General features: G+C 42.2%; 1 protein-coding gene across 1 annotated transcript in view; it reads right to left on the reverse strand.

The window, feature by feature from the left end:
* Positions 1-2,255: 2,255 nt before the first annotated feature.
* Positions 2,256-25,103, reverse strand: part of BACE2 (beta-secretase 2) — a 105,233-nt gene continuing 82,385 nt past the window's right edge. Inside the window, exons 8-10 of the mRNA XM_037831451.1 lie at positions 19,950-20,118; positions 7,404-9,303; positions 2,256-3,779 (exon numbers count right to left, since the gene is read on the reverse strand). Coding sequence (XP_037687379.1) covers positions 9,050-9,303; positions 19,950-20,118 — 423 coding nt within the window. The 3' untranslated portion in view covers positions 2,256-3,779; positions 7,404-9,049. The remainder of the gene's footprint in view (positions 3,780-7,403; positions 9,304-19,949; positions 20,119-25,103) is intronic.

The following is a 25,103-nucleotide window of genomic DNA, read 5'->3' on the forward strand; positions in this document are numbered from 1 at the left end:
TGTATTATCTTAATAAAAATAAAATTAATTTAGAAATCCCTAAACCAACCCCTCATCTGTGATTCCCAATTCCCAGGGTAACAGGTTAGTGTGAATTTCATCTATTCAGTATACTCGTAAATTCTATGCTCTCATATTCATGTTTATCTGTGACACTTCTCTTTGCAAATGGATACAAAAAAGCGAATTGCTTTTTTTCACTCTGCACTATATTGTGGATCCTATTACTTTACAATAGATTTCTAAAAGAAGTATTGATTAAAAGATGACTTGGATATTTATAGGGCTTTCTGGAAATATTGGTCCAATATACACCTTCCAAAAGCAAGGCAGGATTGCTCACCTCCTTCAGGCAGCTATGAATCATTACTACTTTGCTCGTTTGAAATACATAAAACTATTTCAAACTTTTGCATCCATCATTAAGAAGACTGAGCGCTTTTCATGTTTTTTGGCTATTTGTATTCCTACTCTTTTTAACTGCTGGTTCATATCCTCTGCATGTTTTTCTACTGGGCAGCCATATTCTTCTTGCCTGGCTTATTTGTATGAGCTTTTTATATGCTAAAAGACAGCGATGTTTTTTTTGTTGTTGTTTTGTTGTTGTTTTCTACCATGACATGTTTAAAACCTTGGCTGCTGGAATCTCATTCTTTGGTTCAAATCCTCCCTATACCCCATGACTTCTCTGAATCCATCCTCATTATAACTCCTGCCTTCCACTCCAGGGTTTTAAAAATGATTTTACTAAAAGCATGTACCTGTTAGGGTTGTTCAAAGGACGAGATGTCACAATGCATCAAAAATGCACAGCCAAGATTTGCTGCTTAATGGATGTCAGCTTCTCTTCTTACATTTGTTACTCTATTTTCCCCAATATTTCTGTCTTTTAGTATTTTGAGTTTTAACATACATAATTTTTAATCTAAAAAATAGTTTTCCTTTCAATTTCTAATTTTTATCCTTAGAAGTAGCATAATGTTTGAGGTCACAAGTCTAGCGAGAAGCTGTTTTTGTATCGGGAGTCGAATCTGGGCTTGCAGGGAGAAGCTGGAGACTTTGCTTCACCCCAAGGTAGTAGACACGCTGAGAGCATTTGGGGATCCGAGTCCAAAACCCAGAGGGAGCCCAGGACTGGAGAGACATATTTGGGGATTGCCTCTAAGATATTCTTCAGATTCTGTAAAGAGAAAAATGGAACAGCAGACATGCTCTGAGTGCTTCTGGGATATAGTTTAATCACATACACACTCGATAAAAATTGCCTATAAAAGCTGTACCGAATGAAAAAAATCAAAGCACGAGCGTCTACCACAAAGTTTCACAACAGCACCACCTAGTGACAAACACGCAGAGCCACCTCCGCGATCAGCCACAGCTTAAGGATGCAAAAAAAAACAAACTTAGGCGTCTAGAATTGAAAACTTAAAATCGAAATCAAGTCAGCTCCTTCAAAATTATAAAATAAACATCCTATTCCATTTCTCCAGTACCCCCCATTTCTTCATCTACTGACAGTTTGAAATTTTTTTTCTTGTCTGGATACCATCAAAGAGTCTGGTTGTTGACAGAAGCCTGTTTTTCAAGACTGCATCACTGCTCACAGTTGACGTTAACCTCCTTGATTATTTTTGCTTTGCCTCTCTAGAGAGAGAACCGCTAAGCTGAATCCTGAGCCCCACAAATGGCACGTCACGCTTCTAGAGGGTATGACTCAGACCCCACATGGTTGTGACAGTGAGTGTAGAACAAGAAAGAACTTTGCTTTTGGAGGTGGACAAAGCTGGTTTCATTCTGAGGGCAAACACTTTTCTAGCTGTGCTTTCCTGGGCACGTGGCTTGGAGCTGGTTTCTCCACCTGTGAAATGCGCTTTCTATCAACCCTTTGCCGAGTGGTGGTGGGTGATGACACAGGCTTTCCCACTCTGGCCATATTCGGTCCCCAGGACGAGCTGGATAGTTTTGTCCAATCTGTAAGACTCTTAGCTGTGCTCATTGGTTCTTTTTCCTACACGTGGTTTTTCTCCACTCCCTGTATGTTCCAAGATACTAAAGCACCTTGTTCTCCCATTTTCAGTACGTTTTGCTTCCTAGTGCTTGGACTGAAATCCTCCCTCCATTTGATTTTATCTTTGATACTTCCCAGGCATCTGCATTAAAGTGGCAGAGGTGTGTGGATCGTGACACATCACCTACAGGGATTTCAGAAGCGTGACCTGAAAGCAACAAGCATTAAAAAAAATTTCAAACCCAACAAGTTGGAATTATTGTTTATTCAATAAGCCAAAATGTTCTATTTCATTTTCAGTGGTATACATCTTAAATTGGTGGAGCATACAAGTAGAAAAATAAGATTATTTTAGAAAACTTCAGTTTTAAACCCGTGAAGTGCATAATCCGAGCATCATTAAGGAACTGAAGACTACTTCTAAAATGGAGTGAATTTCCTTTTACTCCAACCTTTGGTCCATAGCATAACCTTCCACCTAAATCACACAGCAAACTGGAAATAGAGAAAGAGTCCAAGAGGGAAATTAAAACAGATTTAAACATTTTTTGAAATACAAGTTACACAGAAGAATATCAAAGGATGTTGGTCTGAGAAATACACAAAATATGTTTTGCACAGCATTACTTTTGGCATCGATTTTAGAAAACAGCTCATAGCCCTTCTACCAGAACCAAAGCACTGCAAGTGAAGCACAAAACTCAACCTCTGTTAAGACAAAAATGAGTGGCTGCTCTCAATGACTGTACACAGGAATTTTAAACTTCAAGTACATGTAACTGTGCAAATTAACAGAAATACTAAGACATACATCATTAGATTTTATTGGCACAAGACAAATCTAATTCATTCTTTTGCCTCTCGTATGTATCAATAATCCAACATTAAATGGAATTTCAAACCTCACTGATAAGAATATGTAGCATTACATCTACAATTAGGAAAATCAGAAAAGAACAATTAAATTTTTTTTACCAATAGCAACAAAGAATACAAAATTGCATAGGAAACTGGACATAAGAAATTTTACTTTTTTTGTAATTTTCATTATAGTATAATATATGCTTAATAGCTTTGTTCAGTTTTTTCTTTATCTCAAAAATACAATCTTTTAATGTTTTCTTAACATTTCATTCAGCAGAATTAGCCTAACACAGTGAGTCTCACATAACATTGTATTTCCATAGGTAAAATCAGAATGCTGAAACCATAGTTATCTCAGAAAATTTCCAATGACCTCCATATATAGCATTTAACAAAGAAAAAAAAATAAGCTCTGCTCTTTGGAGACACTTGCCTTCTCATGGTCCTCTGACCCAGGCATGCATCAAAAATAAAATATATGTTCCAGCCTGAATGAAGAAAACACTGAAAAAAACACAAGCATCAAAGGATATTCAAGGTTTCCTGTCTCCTTTTAGGGATACCCACTTATTTGAAATCTAAATTACAAATCTATAATTTATAATTATGTAATGTAATTCTAGTTTTAAATCTCTATCAGTGAAATAGTCTACTCAGACTGATTTGTTTGAGGTACGTGTGTGTTATGTGCAGTCTAGACTTCAGTCCACTGATTCCACAAAGAATTCTCCATTTGTAAAGGGAACTGTCAACTTCTCGTGGTGGCTCCACGGGGCTGAGCAAACCCTGACTGGCGGATTTCACACACAAAACTTCTGCTTTCAGAATTGCGCAAGTGCCCTGGGTTGGTAATTTTGTCAAACTGGGAGCAGGTGAAGACAGCCCGATATGGCCGTGAGCTGTATTTCTGGAATATGAAGGTGAAAACAGTCAATCCTCTGAGACAGATATTTTCCATCACACCCTTTCCCATATCCTGAGATGCTAACTGGAAATGTCCAGAACCATTACTTTGACAATCGTGTCCAAACAATACCCGGGTGCTTTCTGGAGCATCTGGGCCTGGCCTGTTTCACACGGGGCCCCTGAGCCTGATGGACCCGTTACCCTTGGGCTGCTCTTCACACAGGATGGGTTTGAATTTATGAAGACCCCATAATGGTGCCTCGTGGCTGCCGTGCACTTTTCGGAGCAAGTGTGCTGTTAAATGACAGCATAATTTAGTTTAGAAACAAGGGACAGCTGCATGAAACATCTGATTGTAAGTAACTCACAGGAAGCTCACGGGTAGGGGAGCAAATGTTCTATTTATTGGTCTAAGTTATGTGTCCTCATGGCACTCGTAATTAATTCCAATAAATAATACAACTAGAGGTTTTGCACACACCTGACTCAGAGGATTGACTGTTTTCACCTTCATATTCCAGAAATACAGCTCACGGCCATATTGGGCTGTCTTCACCTGCTCCCAGTTTGACATAATTACCAACCCAGGGCACTTGCCCAATTCTGAAAGCAGAAGTTTTGTGTGTGAGCCTTAACTAGAGAGCTTATTAAATGCAGTTTCCTGCCTACGTCCCCAACCCCTCCATCACCTATTCTAGCAGGAGAGGTGTGAGGTCCCGGGGGACATCTACCTGCTAGGGATACAGGTGGTCCAAGGACCTCACTGATAGAGGCCTGGGAGGCTTGGGGTAGCACCAGGAGGGAGCCTTCTGGTTGTCCCCAAACTCTTCTTCTGGAAGTGTCTCTGACAGATAATGTTCCCAGAGGTCTGGTCAGAAACTTTTGGAAACAGTGGGCTGACCCAGCGGACTTGGACCAAAATAGCGACTCTGAGATGCCCTGGCTTTCAAGTGATCGTCAGGGCAACTGCTGCTGGGACCCTTTCCCAGGTGCTCAGACCCCAAAGGTAACCTCACCAGCAGCCCTTTGGCTTTGGCCTCTTGAACCCACCCTACAAACTTCCTAGTGCCAGGCCTTGCACCTCCAGCCCAAGGACAACACCTCATACTATGTATTAATTGAGTGTGGAGGTGTCTCTAGCTCAGTTGGGATAGACGTATTCTGAACATGCCTACAAGGCAAGTTTCTCTTTGTCTAATTATTTCTCTGTGACAAATTATAAAATCAGAGAGGTTCCTTTGGAAAATTCTAAAAAACAGGCTGGCCTAAAAACTTGCAGGGATGTGAGTTAGCTTCAGCACCTTGGGGAAATTCTCAGCCCATCCAGAGCTTCATACCCATCTGCTGACTGAGGGATGGGGAATGGCAAGATCTTACCCCATTCTCTTCCCAGGTTCTAGAATGTCCAAGACCCAACCATCCTCTCCTTTTTGTTCCTTGAATTAATCGATCCTCAGGTGGCTTGTACAAGAAATCTAATGGGTCACATTTTCTAACTTTGTCAAAGCTGCCATCTAACACACTCAACTCTAGCCTGACTATTCTTTAAGTTGAGGGTCTGGGGTTCTGTAAAAATAAGCACATCCCTGATTGATTCAGCAACTTTTAAGGTAAAAGAAACTCGAATGCCCAGAATTAAAGGTACTTTACCAAAGAATTAGTTTTGCTTGTTTTCCCAGCATACTTTAATTGTATTTTTCTTTTTCTTTTCCACTCCTAAAATGTGTTTCTTTAGCTTGCTATTTAATTGGTAAACTTCCGTAAATTCAAATCTGAGATCCTTAAGACTCACTAGAAATGTACACACCAAATTTTGCTGTGTGGAGTTTTCATGGTACTAAAAATCTAGTATCTTTCTTGGCAAAAAACATAATTTTACATTTTTTTGGTGTTTGGTTCTTTGTCTTTAAAATAATTCTTAATGGCAAGTTTTCCTTCTGATCAGTTCTAGAACTAATTCTAAGTTTACGCAAGAGAAAACACACTGGGATTCTACCCAATTCTTTGGTTTCCACTAATATGGAAAATGTCTATGAAATTCAATTATTGCTTTTCATGGAACAGGCTGTCAGGCAGTGATTTATTCCCAGCGGCATTAAGTGGCACAAGGCCAGAACTTAGAACTAAACCACAAAACGGAAAACGGCAAGAGTAATTTAACAAATTTCCATTCAAGCATGGAACCTATTAAATAATTAAATAATCTGTCTTCACCTCTTAAATGAGATAATGGAGTCCCCAAATCACACTTGTTTTTTCAAAATCTATTATCCAAAGCTCTATGGAGTTGTTAAAGCTGTATTGATGAGAATTCCTTTCATAGGTCTGAACAATAACTGACCCCCAATTTATCATCAACTGAAGCGTCTGCATTGCACGATGAATCAGGTGCATTCCTTCCAAGTGTTTGGGACTGGAACCTGTTCAGGAAACCATTTCCCACCATCATCTGTTTCCTTAATGCCAGGTGCTTTGTTTTAGGCTTACAAGAAGAAATACGAAATACGTACCGGATGTTCATGCCAAATGAACTGACACAAGTCACTAGTGGTAGGAAAAAAAAGGAAAATCAATCCCCATCTCATTTCTTGTTATTTCTTATGAACAGTTTCAGTTACTGAAGGCAGAATTTCATTTTGGACTTCCAAGTAGGTTATCAGGAAAATAAAACATAATTCTACTTAAAATAATATTGTCAACATGGAAACATCCATTTCCCATCAGAGTTGACAAGGTTTCAGACCACTACATCTTTCTGGAAAGCCTGGGTTTTGGCATTTTCCACTGTGCACGACAAAGCACAAATGACACCTCAAAGCAATGCTACTCCCTTTCCTGTTCAAAGTAAGTCTCCTTGAATGTTTGCCAAGCTAAGTATCAATTTATACAACTTGAGGAGGTGGGTGTCGCTAACAGGGTTTTGACTCCAAGTCCAATTTTTAGAGGCAGGGCATGCCAGAAATATGTCCCAGATTCAATTATCTATTTCATTCTTGTTGCTAACTTAACACTTTTGTAACTTAAGTATTTCCATTAAAATGTCACATCCAATGACATCTGTGATGAAAAGGTAAGGAAATTTGATATGAAATACAGAGCATCAGAGCAAATTTCATTCAAATAGTCTAACTTGAAACCTAACTTGCTATCATCTCATATGCTGGGAACAGTGCCTGCAAATCTGCCATGAAAGAAATGTTCCCATCTCAGAAACCTAACGCGAGAAAATGAAACAGAATACTGGAACTGTATGAAGAACCAAGCAGCCAAACCAACCCACTCACACCTTCAATTCCCAACTTGCACAGGGTTCAGGTTTCCCATAGCAAGGCGAGGGCACAGTTTATGGTGTTGGCTCTGATTCTGCACAAAGCGACCCACAAAGCAGGAATCAATGAATTGATGCAAAAGCCAACAGGACGAGAAGAGAATTCCACTACCAGAGATCTCCAACTCCGAAATGCATTTAGAAATGATGAGCTCTTGACCAGTTGAGAACAGAAATGATCAAGAACATCCAATAACAGAGTCACCCAACACCCATTTCAAGATGGCACCACCCTCTGTGCTCAAACTGTGTCTTGAACACATGGAAGATGTATTTTCCTTCTAAGATGCAACTCACATTTTCTCTCACAAGAATCTCACACATGCGTCCCTCTGGCTGCTGGAGAGTCGGTGAGGACACCATGATGTGCCCAGGTGGCCCAGGTGGTCTCTCTGGCACAGCCGTTTATTTCTCGATTTGGAGGGGATCTGGGGACTGAGGGAGCAGTGCGGCAACACAAACACACAGGTCACTGTGAACACAAAGGACACTACAGCCAGAGAAGACAGTTAGCACTTGGCCCTTTTGGTGGAATTTTATTACATATCCAGCCCATCCGCCAAGCATCCCAATATGGCGCGGACATCGAAGTTGGAGCACCAATAAGAAAGCAGGGGGATTGGCTTTGAAGCCTCTCCTAATTACATCAGGCCAGCTAAGGCTGGCTATGTTGGGTTAAAGGTTTATGCTTTTCTTTGGCAAAGGCCTCCAATAAATGAGAGTAAGTGGGGGTTCCCCCAAATAAGGATACCACTGCACACCAACACATCACCAAATTGAACGTGCCAAAGAGGCGGAGCATATAGATGAACTGCTAAACAGATCTGTTTACACTGACACAGATGGGTGTGCTTGAGCCTGCGGGTTCTATAAATGGAAAGTCGTTTCAAAGCACAAGGGAAAATGGGGTCCCCTGCTTCCATGTCATGCCTCTCATCTTCCTTTCCCCAGTCAGAATACAAGAATTCAGCCATTTCCCTATTTCCCAATAGGGTAATAGCCAACCTCCCTCCAGAGAAGAGAAAGAACAAAACTTGTGAGACGTAATTTGTTGTTCTCCTTAGAACCCTGTTTATTAACTTTTAGCAGGAGTGAGCAGCCTGGGGCCGGGACGTCTCTGGGCCCATGTGCAGCTCGGAGCCTGTTAGTTCTCACCTGTTGGAATGAGATTGTCAGGTAGGAATGGGGGTGATGGTCAGAACCAGGCTGCCTGCACCCCCACCCAGGCACAGCACCCTGGGGAAAGTCTCAACAGAGGTAGGTTTTAGTTTTATACCAGTGTTGCCCAGAAGCATTGGGTGCAAAAGAACAGGCTTTCTTCCCACTCTACCATGGAGGCCAAAGGCCGATCATCTTCAGAAGGGCTGGTGAGGGCTGTCAGGACGGGGTCTCCTCGTGGGTTCTGGCTCCCTGAGGCTGCTGCTCTGTTTCCAACTCAGAAGGAGCCAGCGCCAGGGGTTGCCTCTGCCATCCTCCCACAAGCCTTCCTGTTCCACTCGGACCCAGGTGGAGGCCTGGCATAAAATGCCAGTGGATGCAATTAGACGGAAAGCTTTCCACGAGCCATGAGGAGCCATCAACACAACCGAGGCCATTTCTCCAAATTCGTGAGAGAGAAAAGAACTAGCCAAGGCTTGCTCATTTTGTGGCACACCTAGACATTTTTGGCATAGCTAATCACATAAAGCCTGAAGCCCAATTCACTCTGTTTAGAATGCGGTGCTTTTATTATCATTATTTTTTTTCTTGGAAGAAGAGAAGAAGGAAGAAGCTTTAAAGTCGAATCAAAACACAGTGAATCTGGAAGGCATCTGGGAACAGGACAGCGATTTAAGACTAATGTGTACAGGAGGCAGCCGAGTCTCACGCCCCCTGCCCGGTGCACTCAAAACCTAATTCTCTGAGAGCTGAGTTCGAGGTCACCTGGCGTCGGCCACTGCCCTTCATTTCCAGCGATGCCGCACGAGTGAGGACTCGTCGTTGACCACCTCGGGGTCGCGGGGGGCGAGCCGGCACCGGAATGGAAGGAGCAGCAGGATGATCAAGACCAGGAGGATGATCCCACAGACGCTCATCAGGGCATAGGAGACGATCCACAAGATGGGCTCATTCAGAAGGAGGGCAGGGATGCAGTTGCTGGCTGCGTCCTCGGTGGAGAAAGGCCCGGAAATTTCGGACACTGGAGCACCTGCAATTTCTGAGGAGACACAAGGGGAAAAGTCCACGGGAATGAAACCAGCAGGCTGTGTCTGACGTATTGCAAGAGAGAACCCTGTGCTTTGTGAAACTCCAGTGAAATCAGCAAAGGGTTCTGATGACTCAGAATGAGCCTGCTCTTCAAACCGACTGCTGGGGTTTATACCCATTTTTTTTTTTTTAATCTTCATTTTATTGAGATATATTCACATACCACGCAGTCATACAAAACAAATCGTACATTCGATTGTTCACAGTACCATTACATAGTTGTACATTCATCACCTAAATCAATCCCTGACACCTTCATTAGCACACACACAAAAATAACAAGAATAATAATTAAAGTGAAAAAGAGCAATTGAAGTAAAAAAGAACATTTTTAATACATGCTCTGTTTTACAAGAAAAAAAGGGAAAAACTAACAAAATCAAATTTTCCTCAATTTACATATATTACTTTGAAAATCAGAAAAATCTATTTTTTTAAGCTTTTGAAAAAGGGCACCGATGTGGGTCAGCAGACATAATGCATTACTGGGGAACAGTAGCTAACGAGCTACTCAGATCTCAACACTAAAGTCGAGTCGAAATTACTTCCAGAGGCAATCTTTGAAGAACATCGTTCACTGAAAGGTCTGAGCATTTGTTACACACTCTTCTCATTCTAGGCCCTCAAAGTAATGGTGTTTATGTGGCATTTTTTAAGGAGAGGCCTATTGATGCACAGATTAAGGACATGGACCCTGGGGCCAGACTTCTGGGGCTCCAAGTCCGGCTCCCCACTTAGGGGCGGTGTGACCTTGGCCCAGGAACTTAACTTCTTTGTGCTTCGGTGTGTTTGCTCATCTGTAAAATGGGGATGATGACAGCAGGACCAACCGAGCTGAGTTAATAGATGAGAAGCGCTCAGCATTTGCCTGACACTATGTGTCATGTGTTACCACATTATTATCTTTGATTCTTAATTCAAAGCCTTGGGTTAAACTTTAAATGATGGCTTTCCCCCTTCTTGCTTGTCGCCTGTCATGGGTTGAGTTTTGTCCCTCAGAAAGACACATTCAGACCCTAACCCCTTTTCCTGTGAAGGTGACCTTATTAGGAAACAGGGTCTCGGAAGATGAGGCTGATCTGGATTAGGGTGGGCCGTGATCGATATGACTGGTGTCCCTGTAGGATGCGGGGGACTGGACATGGACAGACAGACACAGGGGGAGGACGAGTGATGGCCGAGGCCGAAGCCCAAGGATGGCTGGGAAACCACCCGCAGCTGGGAGGGAGGCGTGGAACAGACTTCAGAGGGGCGTCCCTGCCCACAGCGAGATTTCGGACCTCTGGCCTCCAGAACTGCGTGAGAATAAATTTCTGTTGCTTTAAGCCACGCAGTTTGTGGTACTTTGTTAGGGCAACCATGGGAAACAAAGACAACAACTTTGAAAAGGGAGAATAAAGTTGAAGGGCTAACACTACCTGGTTTGTGTGGAGGAAGAAATACCAATTTACCAAGTGTAAAAGTGACAATGGCCGGGGCCTCTGCCGTGGTGCGCAAATAAAGCGAACGGCCACTCCACACGAGGAGCTGGTACCGAGACGCTTTCCGAGGAGACCTGGTTTACTCGGCAGGTGCAGTTCTGTGGCCAGAGGCCAGGGCCTCTCCCAGGGCCTCTGCCAGGACCACCGTCCCCTTGCTCAGCCACTGCGTGGAAGACACTTAAATCCCGGGCCTCAGCGTTCCTGCCTGTAAAGGGAGGGCACAGGGCCGGCTGATCTAAGGCTTTGAGGGTCCAAGCCTTGGAATCTCTGGATTGCATTCCAAGTGGATGGCAGAGGCCTCTCTGAAACTTGCTCTTAGCAGCTAACTTTCCTATTTTAAAACTTTAACATGCACCAGAGGATCCACTTTCAACCTGCAGTGAGAAAAACTCACAGAGAACTGGCTGCCATAATCCATGATGTGTCTCAAGTCATACAAGCTGTATAATATAGAGCACTCATGCTATAAAAAAGAGATGGGTGATATTTTGGTGGCTTTGGCTACTTTAAGATAACAGAGAGCTGTCAATTTTATCACTCTATTATTTTCCCAACTATAGGACACTTAGCCCAAGAAACAACGGCTCGTGTTCCTGTCGCCTCTTCCAGCTGTGTGCGGCCACACGTGGTAAGACCCAGGCGTCAGTGCCACTTGCTTGGCCGGCTCAACGACGCACCCTGACTTCCACCTTCTTTGTCTGTCTGCTCTGAACCTGGGACAGTGATTCTCAGCAGGGGTGGGAGGTAAGTTGAGAAGGGGCAGGGGCAGCTTAACAGAAGCATTTGGGGAACTTTTTCCAAAATATCCATCTCCCTCCTACCTCCTGCCATTCCGATATGACCTGGCTGAAGAAGCGGGTGACGATGCAGGTCCTGCGTAGTTAGAAAGCTCTCGGGGAAAGTTAACACCTTTCTGTATATATGTTACATTTCACAATAAGGAAATAACTGAAACTGTGGAGCTGTAACCCGTTATATTCTTTGAAATTTCCTCTCTAAATACTTGTTAAATCGTGCTTTGAAAGTTACGGCTTCTATGTATATATGTTATATTCCACAATAAAAAAATGAAAAATGAAAAAATAAAAGCTACCCAGGGGATTGAAATCAAAGAATCCTACTTACTGTCCCTCCTCCCCAAACACCCCAATCAACCCTTATAGAGAAGCCTGATCCTATAAGCTAAGTTTTACAAATTATTAAAAAAAACCCAAATAAAAGACACCAGGAGAGAAGGGCAGCTCCCAAAGATTGTGGCTTCATCAGATGGTAGTTGGAGCTAAGATGGAACTTCCCCCTACTGTAATACATAGAGATAGGGATAGAATGAAACTCCAAAATTTAAATGTGTAGCTGAGCTCAGACACAAGAGGCATTCCTTGACCAGAAACAGGTGCTAGGCCTGGGGTTCCAGTAACTCAGTGGGGACAGGAGACTTGGCCACGAGCACCAAGGGGGTGGGTGTGGAAACAGATGGCTGGGGTAGCTTGGCCCTGAAACAGGGGCTTTATGGAGGAAGGGGCCAGAAATCTCTGCCAACAAGGAAGCCTGACTCCTCCTGAGGTCAGAGAAGGGGTGGGGGAGGAGGGCAAGGAAGAATCTCCAATGAAAATTGGAGCCTCCAAATCTCCACCTCAAGCATGGCTGTTATCTAATTTTACACAACTTGGTGCAGAAATCCTAAAGTTCTCATGGTCTGATGTTACCCAGCGTGAATAAATGCAAAATTGCTTTATAGCAACATGTTCACAATGAAAAGCATACTGAACCCTATCAGAAGGAAAATAGTGTTCCCATTAAAGATAAGCTCACAACCAAAAATTATAAACAAGTGAGAAAGAAATCCACCATGGGAGAAGAATCAGTAGACAAAAAGAAGGAGATTAGCTCTCCATAAACGATGGACAATAGAACAATCTGTAAGAAATTACATAGTGACTGTGTTTAAAGTGATTAAAAACCCACTAAAATATCAACAGAATTTTTTTTTTTCAAATAAACAAGCAGATAGAAGAAAAGAAAATTAAGAAAGAGTAGCAGGGAAGTTCTGAAAAAAGAAGAATGAAAGTGAAGTAATAGTACTAGACATTTCCATGGAACAGAACAGAAAATTCAAATGGATCTATACCTCCCAAATATTTACAGGAACTTGTTATGTAATAATAGTGGGATTTCAAATTAGTAAAGAAAAGATGGATTATTCAACAAATATCATAGGGATTGCCTTCTTGGGGGAAGACTTTAATCTGCACATCTTGTGCCAAGGTAAATCAAACACAAAAAGACTAAAAAACTAACTTTAGTGTGAGAAAGTTCATTTAAAATGTGAAAGTAAAGCCAACAGCCTTAAAGCAAGACAAACAAACAAACCAGCAGAACAAATCATAAAATTAAACATTTTTTGACACTAAAACTCATCATAAGTAGAGTTTAAAAATAATTGAAATGGAGTTATGAATTAGTTTTTTCCCCCAAACAAATGGTTGCTCTACTACATAAGATGCTCATAAAAATCAATACAAAACACCAAAAACCTGACAGGAAAAAAAAAAAAAAATGGGCAGGAGGTAAGAATGGATAGCTGACAGAAAAGGCAAAACAGATGACATAAGAAAAGAAGCTCAACTTGTCCAAAGTACTCTTCAGCAGAAAGGAAATTGCCGTGTAATTATCCACCAAATGGAGAGACCATGATTTGATTATCCATTCTCCTTTGATGGATTTTTGTGTTGTTTTAAGTTTGGGGTTATTATAAGTAAAGCAGCTGTGAACCTTCTGGCCAAGTCTCTGTGTGAACAGACATACTCGTTTCTCCTTAGCAAATTAATACCTAAGAGTGGAATTGCTGGGTCACGGGTTGGGCGTGTGCCTACTCTAGTAGAAACCATCAAACAGTCTTTCCATTCATACTAAACACCTTTAGCAAACTGGATAGAGGAACTCTCTCATGGAGGATTAGCAGGGAGGCCCACAGCTGGCCAGGATCATGCTTGGCGGTAATGGATCAACAATCCACCTGGAGTAAGGAGGCAGACAACGATGTCCACCACCACCGTTTCTACACAATACTGCCTCAGAGGGCACCACATAAGGGCAAAAACAAACAACTAAATAAAAGACAGAATGACTGGAAACTGTAACAGATGTATTACTTGCAGTTTATATTTATAGCAAATCCAAGTGATTCTAAAACTATTAAAATATGAGAATTTGGCAAAGCGGTTAGCTAGAAGATCAATTTTCAAAAAAAAACTGCATGCCAATATACCAAACAACCCATCAAAAAATGCAATATAAAATAATCCCATTAATATTACAGCAAGAACTAAAGGATATGGAGTCACATCTATGTGTCAGACCTTTGGGGAGAAAACTACAAAACGTGATTGTGGGACAGAAAAGAAGACCTAAGCAAAGGAAGAGATTTAGCACATTCATGGGGAAAAACTCAATCTAGTGAAGATTTGGTTTCTTCTCAACTTAATCTATAAATTAAATGCAAAGCCAATCAAAATCCAAACGGGGTTCTTTAGGAGTACCGACAAGCTGAATAAAACCAGCCAGGGCAATTTTAAAGAAAAATAAGATCAAACTCCTTCTAAGTATCAAGTTCTATTTCAACTATAGAAATTAAAACCATTTGATGTGGCCCAGGGATAGGAAATAGAGCAATGGGGCAGAAAGAAAGCTCAGAAATAGCCTTAGTATGTACGGGACTTGGCAAAGGACAGAGATGATATTAAAATTCAGTGTGTACCTTACACAAAATGTTTAACCTAAATCTTATCGACTGATTCTAAAACTATTAAAATATGAGAATTCAGCAAAGTGGTTGGCTAGAAGATCAATTTTCAAAATTCCAATTTATAGGAAATATGAGATTAGAGGAACAACTTAAGTAACATCATTAGGAAATACTCAGATCCAACTAAGATGCATTCTATATAACAATTGGCCTTGAAAACAAACAAACAAACAAACAAAAAACAGTTAAAGAAAATATTTTGAGGGGAAATTTGAAAACGGCCTAGAAATTACATGCTATTAAGTAACTTATTTTTTCAGGAATGATAGTGGTATTGAGGTTACGTAGAAGAATGACCTAATTTTTAGAGGTGCATGATGAAATATTTATGGGTGAAATGTCCTCATATCTGCAATTTATTTTCAAATAGTTCAGCAAAAACTACACACACACACATTGATGTATAGCAAAATATTAATAACTGTTAAATGTAGGTGGTTGGTATATGGAACACCATTATATTATTTTCAATCTTTTCTGCAGATTAAATTTTTTCATAAAATGTTAGGAAAAAATCAGAGGAGTAAATGCTGTATATTCAATAAATGATACTGAGAAAATTGTATCTCCACATAAAATATTAGACCCCTACTTCACATTTTAGAAGAAAGTAAGAAAAAAAAATGTAGAATCATTTGAAGAAAAAGCTATATCTTCCTAGATTAAGGAAGAATTCCTTAAATAAGACACAAAAATTATGAGCCATAAAAAAATGATTGATAAATTTGATTTTATTAAATTTAAAAAAAAGTAAATAAAATTCACCAAAAACTAGTAAAAAGGAAAGCCAGAGAGATTAGGAGAAGCTAGTTGTCATGCTTTTAACCCAGCAAAAGTAATGTCTCAGAAATATAAGGAACTCATGTACACCAATTTAAAAAGACAAGTAGAAAATGTGCACAAGCTGTTAAGAGAATCACTCTCAGGGAGAAAGCTCAAACAGCCAATAAACATATCAAAAGTTACATTTAATCAATTAAAAGGTGAGACTATTTTATCTGCACAGATTGGCAAAAAATTGAACAAATATAATACTTGAAGCGAATGTAAAGTTTTACACAATGCTGGTGATCCAGTTACTTTGGAGACAAATTCAAGTGTAACCAATAATACCGAAGACGGCATACCAAATCACCCAGAAATTCCACTTGTAGAAGATCTCATTCCTGTTCACTGTAGTACCATTTAAAAGTGCAAAATATTAGAAATGACCCAAATATTCATTGAGATTGGGTAGATAATCTGGGTATACTCATACAATGGGAGACTATACAGCAGTCCAAATGGGTGACCTAATATTCAGATCAATATGGAAAAATCTAGAAAATATAACATTGAGCAATCAAAGCAAGTTGCCAAAGGATACCTCCAGCACCAGAGCATGCACATGTGTTAGCAGAACGTATTTATAAGGGTATGGTAGGTAGCTTCTAAGATGCACCCAGTGACCCTTGCCTGCTGTTATTCCCCTCCCACATTGTATCAGCTGGGTCTGTGTGATCAGCAGAATAGGGCAGAAGTGCCAGCATATCATTTCCAAGATTAGGTTATAAAAAGACTGCAGCTTCTGCCTTGGGGGCTCTGTTGCACTCTCTCTCTCTCTCTTGCATCACTCTCTCTGGGGGAGACCAGGTGCCCTGACTCGAGGAGCCCTGTGAGGGGGTCCATGTGGCAAGAATGGAGAGCTCCACCACCAACCACATGAGCGAGCTCGGAAGCAGATCCCCTAGACTTTGGCTGACTGTGGCCTCGAGAGAGATCCTGGGCCAGAACCACCTTGCTAAGCTGCCCCTCGATTCCTAATCCCCAGGAACCATGTATGAGAGAATAAACAGCCAGGAAGTCTGTGGGTGAGTTGTTACACAGCAATGAACAGATAATACAAAGTATTTATACCTATGTTGCAAAATTATAAATGTATAGTAATAATTATGTGATGAATATACCGCAATTTCATTAAAAAGGCAACTATGGGGAAGAGGGTGGGGTGGGGCTTGAGCAAAATTTGTTCTTTTTTTAATTTCTAGGACAAATTGTTGAAGGAAATATGACAAAATGCTAGTTTGCTAAATCTGGATGTTCTACACGTGTGCACATGTGTATGTGCTGATTCTTGTTATTTGCAGTACTTATGTTCCATAAATTCAGCCAATGCTGAAATCGTGAATCCTGAACTGTTATTTCTGGGGGATATACAGGGTTAGGTTCCTGCAAGCCACTGGTCACAACATTTTTATCGATTGTGTTTCTGTTTAAAGACACCTTATTTAATACATATTGTTGCTTCACCAACACTGGACTCACGGCCAACCGCACGATACCTCACGTCTGAACGAAGCTGATCTAACTCGGGCAGTTGCTCCGCGAGGCACATCCCAGGCTTCCTGTGCTCCAGAACCCCAGGCAGCACTTCTGCACTACACTCAGGGGCCATTTTAAGCAGCAAAACCACCAAGGAAAAGCACAAAAAAATGCAAAAAATATGGCATCAAACAGACTGAAAAAGGACACTTGTTTACAGCCTGAGAGCTGAAACAAGAAGACAGAGCATCGCCTGGCCCAAACTTAGCTGGGAACGGGCACGTCGGGCAACTCAAATTCTTCACCACTATTTGCATGTCTGTGATGACCACAGAAGGGCGTGAGAACTGATTTTGGGGTCACAAATAAATTTTAGCGAGAAGGTAAATCTGCAAATACAGAATCTGCAAAGGATGCAGATCAACTGTATAAGATGGTCTGTAACTTTCAAAACATTAAAAATATTTTGTAATTAAAAATCAACACTTTTTTTTTAACCAGGATATAGAAAGAGGCTAAAGAATGGGGAGTGGTTGCTTAATGTGTGCAGAATGTTTAACTAGGTTGAAATTAAACGCTCAGAAATGGACAGAGGCGACAGTAGCACGTTGTTGTGAGAAGACTGTTAGTGCTGAACTGTGAGTGAATGTGGTGGAAAGGGAAATTCAGAGTCATGTAAGTCACCAGAAGGAAAGCTGGAGGTTAAAACAAGGGAAGGTATAATACAATGACTCTTGTGGTGGACAATGTCCACGATTAACTGTACAAATATAAAAGTTCTTTCATGAACTAGAGTAAATGTATGACACTATTACAAGGAGTTAATAATAGAGGGGTATAGGGGAGAAAATGTACCTATTCCAAACTATGGACTATAGATCACAGTAATATTTTAATACTCTTTCATCAACAGTAACAAATGTACCACAATAGTGCTATGGGTCAATAGTAGCGGGGGATAAGGGATACGGACGGATTTGAGTTTTCTTTTTTCTTTTTATTTATTTTCTGAAGTAATGAAAATGTTCTAAAACTGATCATGGGGATGTATGCACAACTGTGATGAGCCTGTGATTATATACTTCATATGGTTTCTATGGTGTGTGGATATAGCTCGATAAAATTGCATTAAAAAATCAACACTTTCCAAGTAAAATAAGACATGTATATAGTCCATTGGTTATGAGCTGTGAGCACTGTCTGGCTCCTTTAATTGCAGCCTTGAGAGGGTGGTAATTACTTTAATGGCTAAACAATTTGCCCCAGAGAAGGGACATTCATCAGCCTTTATTCCCACAGCTGGCAAAATCAAATGTTTAAGTACCAAAATCTTAAATATATTTGAAAAAAATCTTAACAAAAAACTTATAAGGAATTCATGATGAAATGAAGTAAAAAGTGCCACCCTGCTTAGAAACGCTTAACATGAAACTATTTGCAACAGCAATTCACTTAGCCACATATGGTAATTGCGCTTTCTGCAGGAGTACGTGGATGGAGACACGCTGTTGCCATAGTAGCCTCTACTTTAATGTATTTAACGAGAGACAGAAATCATGGGCAAAACTGCTTTAGTTCTTCGAGGTTCTGGGTTAAAAAAAAGTAAAATATTCACTGTTGGGAAACACAGTAGTGTTTCAGGCAGCACGGTCGCAGCTAACGCTGCAGACAAAGGTCTCCTTCATTGGCAGCCACGTGGCCTGGCAGAGCCAATGCACCACCAAAAGGTAAGCGTCGACTCATGACCAAGATAAAAAATGACAAGCCTCACATTCCATGCCTGTTCAATAATATCAGGTCAAACCAGTCTGCATTGATATTTAAGAACCCACATTGCAACGTGTCAAATATATACTCTAGGACAGGGACTTTATTTATGCACAGTATGAGTTGGCCATGGATTCCAGATATAGTTTTTCCTTTTGATGCTTCTATTCTAGCGTTCTCCAAACTGTCACTTGACTTTTCAGGAATGGCTGTGTGTTGAAACAAAAATATGAAGCATTACTTTACCTGCTTTGTTTACCAGGATTCCCATTTCAAGACTGTGATTGAGGAATTAAAAAATAGGAACAAAATCTCTCCTTCCCGGAATAAATTACCCGTGGTCATTTGGCCCTCATCTCTGTGGCTCTCCTCTAAACTGTTCTGTTGGTTTTAGATCAGGGTCTGCTCAGAGCTGAGGAAATCACGAGGACCAGCTCAGCCTGCCTGCCCTACAACTATATCGAATGCTTAAGGTTTTCCTTCCACCAAATTCACACTTCTTTTCCTTCAACTACAGGGTCCTGTTGTTTTTCCTACCTCACATTGGCTTAACTTTGTTCTCCTTTAGCATGCTACCAATGCAACTTTTTGGACTTCATTCTGTAACTGACTCTGAATCCATGAAACAAAGTTATTTCCGCCCTTTGAAATCCTACTTTGAAATGTTACAGCTTTCCTTGCCCACTTTCCTAATGCTCAGCCTTCTTCCACTCTGTCCTCAGCAAATTCAATCTCAAGCCCACTTCTGTGATTTGCTCTTCCTTGCTATCTGGGACTATTCATCAGGAGTACTGAATCCTCCTATTTATACCACGTGCTGGATGACACTCTCCTTTTTCAGTCAACTTAAATCTGAAGAAGTTTCCAAGCCAACGGCATTTCACCATCCTATCAGCTGTACTGAGCTCTCCTGGTTTCCTGAAGACCTGTCCAATCCTCAAGCTAGATTTCAGAGAACACACTGCAGTGTCACCCTCACACCAATCTTTTAAGAGAATTCAACGGAGAAAATGGATTCATTATTTAAGGACTTCAAAAACAAGCAGTGATAGGCATTTACTTCTTATTTCATAATGAGGATTTCTTTGAGGTAATAATACACATAGCTTGATCAATGATGATGGCCATGAGTGACAATTCAATGGCAGTTCACTTGTCACCCAGAATTACTTCTGAGTTAGAAAATGTACTGTTTATAAAGTCCTCTTTTAGGGCTTCCCACACAATGCAAGGATTGCTTACCTGCACAGGGGCTCGCTGCAAAGCCCACCCTCTTCCGAGCTCTGTCAAAGACGACGTAGAAGCCCTCCATCACCGTAGCACCGATCACCAGCGCATTTGCAGACGGCGAGATGCCAAATCGGTAGCATTCATAACCCAGGCCAGCCCCCATCATGGGCTGAATATAAAGCTGTGTATTTAAAAAGAAAGGGCAAAGAAAGAAGAAGCATGGATCAGGCAACATCACAAGATTGTTGAGATCACAAATGAGTTTAGAACCCTCCAAAGTGCGTTGGAGAGCAGGGAAAGAAAGGATATTGCTCCTGCATCCAGAAGTTGAGAAGACCACAGCATGGCAACAAACATCACTGAAAAAGCAGAAACATGACAACATGTACACACCACTTGTAACTATAAACAGGTACACAGGTACACAATATGGAAGATGTCCATCCATCTGCCCGTCCATTCATCCATCTAGCAGTTGTTTACTGAACATTTAATATGGCCCAGATATTGTCCCCAGTGCTAGAAGTATAATGAATAAGAAGCTGCCCCTGCCCTCTAGAAGCTTCTTGTCTATGGAAGCGGCAGGGAAGTAAATATGGCATGCTAAGTGCTCCAACGCACGCCAAGTGCTCCAAAGCATGCTAAGTGCTCCAACAGTCACCTCCTATTGGTAATGTTGATTGCTCCTCCTCCTGGAAACTCTCTTCACTTGGCCTCTAAGAGAGGGAGCTCCTTTCTGGACATCTGCATTGGGTTTGCTTCGCCTTCCTCACCCGTGAGCATTAGAACATGCCAGGCCCTGGCCTCTTCTCTACCTTCACTCCCAGGTCTTGCACAGGATGCTGTAACAACCCCACAGATGGACCTCCTTTAAACCACAGGGATTTATTGTCTCACAAGGGCCCAGGTCCAAAGCCAAGGAGTCAGCAGTGCCCGCTCCTCTTAAAGGTGAGCTCCGTTCCAGGTCTCTCTCCCGGCGTCTGGTTGGTGGCCGTCCATGGTGTTCTCTGGCTTGTGGCAGCATGATTCGAGCTCTGCCTCCATCACGAGGCCGTCTCCTAAAGACAGTGTCCATGTTTCTTCTCCTTAGAAGGACAGTGGCATGCTGGATTAGGTCCCACCCCAGTCCAATTCGGCCTCATCTCAACTTGGCACATCTTCAAAGTCTGTATTTCCAAATAGGATCGCGTTCATGGGACTGGGGGTTAGGACTCGAAGACATCTTTTTGGGGGACACCATGATCCATCCAATCCCATGGCTTTAACTATACCCCCGAAGCTGAGACTTGAAAATTTTTATCTCCAGCCCAGACCCGTGGCACCACTGCCATACTTTTATATCCACCTACCTACTCTCCTCTCAATTGGTGTCTCAAACGTAATGTTTTAAAAACTGAACTCTGGACACTCCCCAAGCCTGCTCTTCTCTGAAGGTTCTCCATCTTGGTAAATCCACGATGGACTCCGTTATGCAGGTCCTCAAGTGCTGGACCAAACCCGGCAGTCCCCTTTGCTTCTTACCCAACGTGAAACCACAACCAGAACCCACCGGGTCTTCCTTCACATTCGAGTCTGCATGCCCTCACTTCTGCCCACCCCCTCACTATCATCCTGGTCCAAGCCGGGACCGTCCTTTTCCCTCATGACTCCTGCTGATGGCCAAGGTGCCAGCTCTCCCATCATCGTCTACCCAAGAGGACTTTACCAGGAGGCACCCTGACCGAGGCAGTGGGATGTCCTCAGTTAAAGAGGAAAGCACAGCAATGATAAGAGAGAAGAGGCAGCAAGAGAGAAGTTCTGATGTGCAGGACGAGCAGGTCTCACAATCTCTTTGCACTCTCCTGAGTGCTATTCTGTGCTAAATAAATATTAGAAACCCCCTGGGGCCCCCAAGCCAAGAACCTGGCAGGGAAACAAGTCAAAAAGCAAAATAATCCATGAGCAAAATAATATACCAGCTGTCAAGATCACTTTGCTTTTTCATAGCAAAGTGTTCAAATGCAGGCAATTAGAGTGTAGAGTGACTTCATATGGCAAAATGCCAAATGTCTGAAAAAAAGCAAGAAAGCACAAAATGAGTAAGAAAAAGGACCTTTCTGTGGACTAGCGATTACCCCTAAAAGGTGAAGGCAGGCAGGAAGACTTGGAGGAAAAAGTCTAGATTCATCGTCACACACAGAGTCCTGGGCCGCTGGTTGGAGGCTTTGGGAGCTGGTGATTTTGGAGGCAGCAGCGAAGCCTGAAAGGAGGGTGGGAGCAGAGGATGCCAAATAGATGGCAAACTGAAGATTATCATGGCAGCGCAGAGGGCTGCTCATTAGGACTGGGGAGTGCAAGGACATATTTTAAAATTCACAGAAAAGGAAACCAGAAGTTGTGTTGGAGAAAAGGTATGTGATCAAACTGACACCCGAGGAAGATGAGTCTCACTGCCGTGTGCTGGGGAAGGTGAGAGGGAGAGGGGGCTCAAGGTGGACAGGTGAGCAAGGACGGGGCTGTGGCAGTTCCCAGAATAATCAACAAGCCGACATCAAGCAGCTGCTGTGTTCAGGGAGTTGTTTCATCAGTTCTAACCCTGTCATCATTCAATCATTGTCCTGTAAGCTCTGCTCCAAGGCAAGAGACCAGTCTATCTTCTACTCTACTTTGGCACTTGGCACAGTGCTGGGCATAGAGTCTAGCCTGGATAAATGCCTGTTAAATGAAATGAGTGGCTCTAAGCTTGCTCATTGTTGAAGGAAACTTGATAACTTGTCATGTCAGCAGGATCAACTTCAGCCAGGAAGAGATCGGTGACACGCTTAGATGCCACTGTCCCACTTCCATTTACGGTCCATCCATAGGTCCCAGGCATGTTCACAAACAAAAACACACCTTTGAATGAACCAATTTAAAAATAAGCCCCAAACAATTAGTTATCCAATTCGCTGCAGACTGAATTGGTATCTTTTAGTCTGTCTTTTCTGTGAGCAGTCCAGTTGACTTCCTATCAAATTTCAGGCTGTAAATTTTCTAACATTCTGGGGAAGCTCCAGTATTGCTGGATTTCAGAAGAAACTGCTTCAAATGAAAATAGTACAAACAGACAAACAAGTGATACTACATTGAAAATATTTACATTTTCAGGGTTATGTGGAGGAAAAAATAATTGGGATTTGCCCATGGGCTGGGTCTGAAGGTGCTTCATTAAAAGGCCAAATATGATCCAGCCCATGTGCTTTTGGAAAATAATACCAGGGAGAGACAAAAGTTCAAGGTAACTGCCTTTGACCTGACTCTTTCCTCACTAGATCGTTTGCCCTTCTGTCACTGCTGGTGCAATGGCCCTGCGTAAGGGTCTCGTTTTAAAGCTTGGGTGACAAGGAGACCCCCGGACGGTCCCGGATGCCGGGAGGGGCCTGGCAGGCAGAGCCCATGGCTAGGAGGTGGGAGAGCTCCTGGCTGCTCCTGAGGGGTGTGCTACAGGCACGGAGCTCCTGGGGATCTCAGCGGGAGGCCCTGGGCAACTCCCTATAAAAGTCCTCTCCAGCAAGGCAGCAGAAGGAAAATGGGGTGTGATGCTGGGCGAGAAATCAAGAAAACGGAGAGGAAAACAGATTTCAAAAACCAAAAATGTGAACCTGTCAAAGCCAACCAAGATATATCTACAGCTTCTTAAGTGGATAAGAATAGATAAGAATATTCTTATGCAGAGATATGCAAATGAAGCAGAATGCTCCCAAACAGGTCCTCGTTCTATTCCCAAGTTCACCCAGGGCTTGGTCCTCTAAAGGTTGCACATCCCCAGGTGAACCTTCAGCTCTGGTGGCTAAGCTTGTCCTAGATGTAATAGATTTTCCCCCCGAATATCTGTTTTTTCCCTCCTGCTGCTTATGAGTCCCTGACTCTGCCAACCAACCCCATGACATTTATTTACTAGTAACTGTTCAAGTGTCCCTTTGTCCTCAAGCTGGGTTTCGAATGTAGTTACAAACCACATTGATGAAATAATGTTCACGCTCCGCCATTAGACTGACCAAAATTTAATCATAAAGACACATTATTTTAAAGATGCTGAAAACATATCATTCTAACATCACTCCATGCAGTGCCATTCATCCATGGATACTGCAGTCTTTTGAAAATGTCTTTGGCAAGTATGATTGCTTCTCCTTTACAGTTAAAGAGACAGACCCAGAAAGGGCTAAGTGATTTGCGGAAAGTCACAGTGTGTGTCAAGAACAACAGTGGGACTGTAAGTCAAGCCCCGGCTTGCAGCTACACGTGTTCCCTGTTGAACTGTATTTCTTTTGAAGCTCTCAATCCTTTCTCCAAAATCTCTCCATGTCTGGAGTGCACATTCCCTTGCATAAAGTTGAAAATAGGGAAAAGGCAGTATTCTCATTTACTCTGTTCTTCTGAAATTATTCTTCCTGCCCTAAGCTCCCAGCCCCAACTCCATTATCCCTGATCCATCAAACGACAACAGAGACGTGTTCACACGTCTGTTCAACAAATGCTCACTGTCCCCTCACCCCTCTACCACGTGGCAGTGTTGGGTGGCAAGAAGGAAGGATGATTTTAAAGTTCCTGGTTCTCTTCTTCAAGGAATTAATGATTCAATTGAGGAAGAAATAAAAGTTAAAAAAAAAAAAAAAACAGAAGTCAAATAAAAAAAAGGCAACAACATAAAATGTAACATAAAGATATGATTCCATGCTAGGTGGGTGGATTAGCAAAGAGACATTATGAGTTTAAAGGGCAGGTTCACACATGGCTTGTTCTGCTCAGCAAACGTTTCACAAAAGAGGGGATTTTCATAAGTAACAAAAGCTTTGTGTGCTGTCTCACTTGGGCACCCACCTTACCCATCTCACTTGGGCAGAGCCACCCACCTCAACACTGACCTTTGACCTTAAAAGGCAGCTTTCCAGCCCAGGGCAGAAGCTCCCCCAGAGCCCAAAGCTGCCTCTGTGGCCACCACCCATTCCATCCACACACCTCACCTTGATCCCACAGCTGGTCCCACCGGATAAGCTCACCCTCCCCGCCGCCCTCAGACCCCTAGTCCTTTCTTCTTTTTGCACCTGTTTGCTTTAAACTAACCCATCCTTGACTCCCTGGGGAAATCTACCAACCTCCACCCCTGGACACAGTAAGGGCACCAGCCCAGGGGTCTCTCCCACT

This window comes from Choloepus didactylus, chromosome 1, assembly GCF_015220235.1.
Source record: "Choloepus didactylus isolate mChoDid1 chromosome 1, mChoDid1.pri, whole genome shotgun sequence".
NCBI lineage: Eukaryota > Metazoa > Chordata > Mammalia > Pilosa > Megalonychidae > Choloepus > Choloepus didactylus.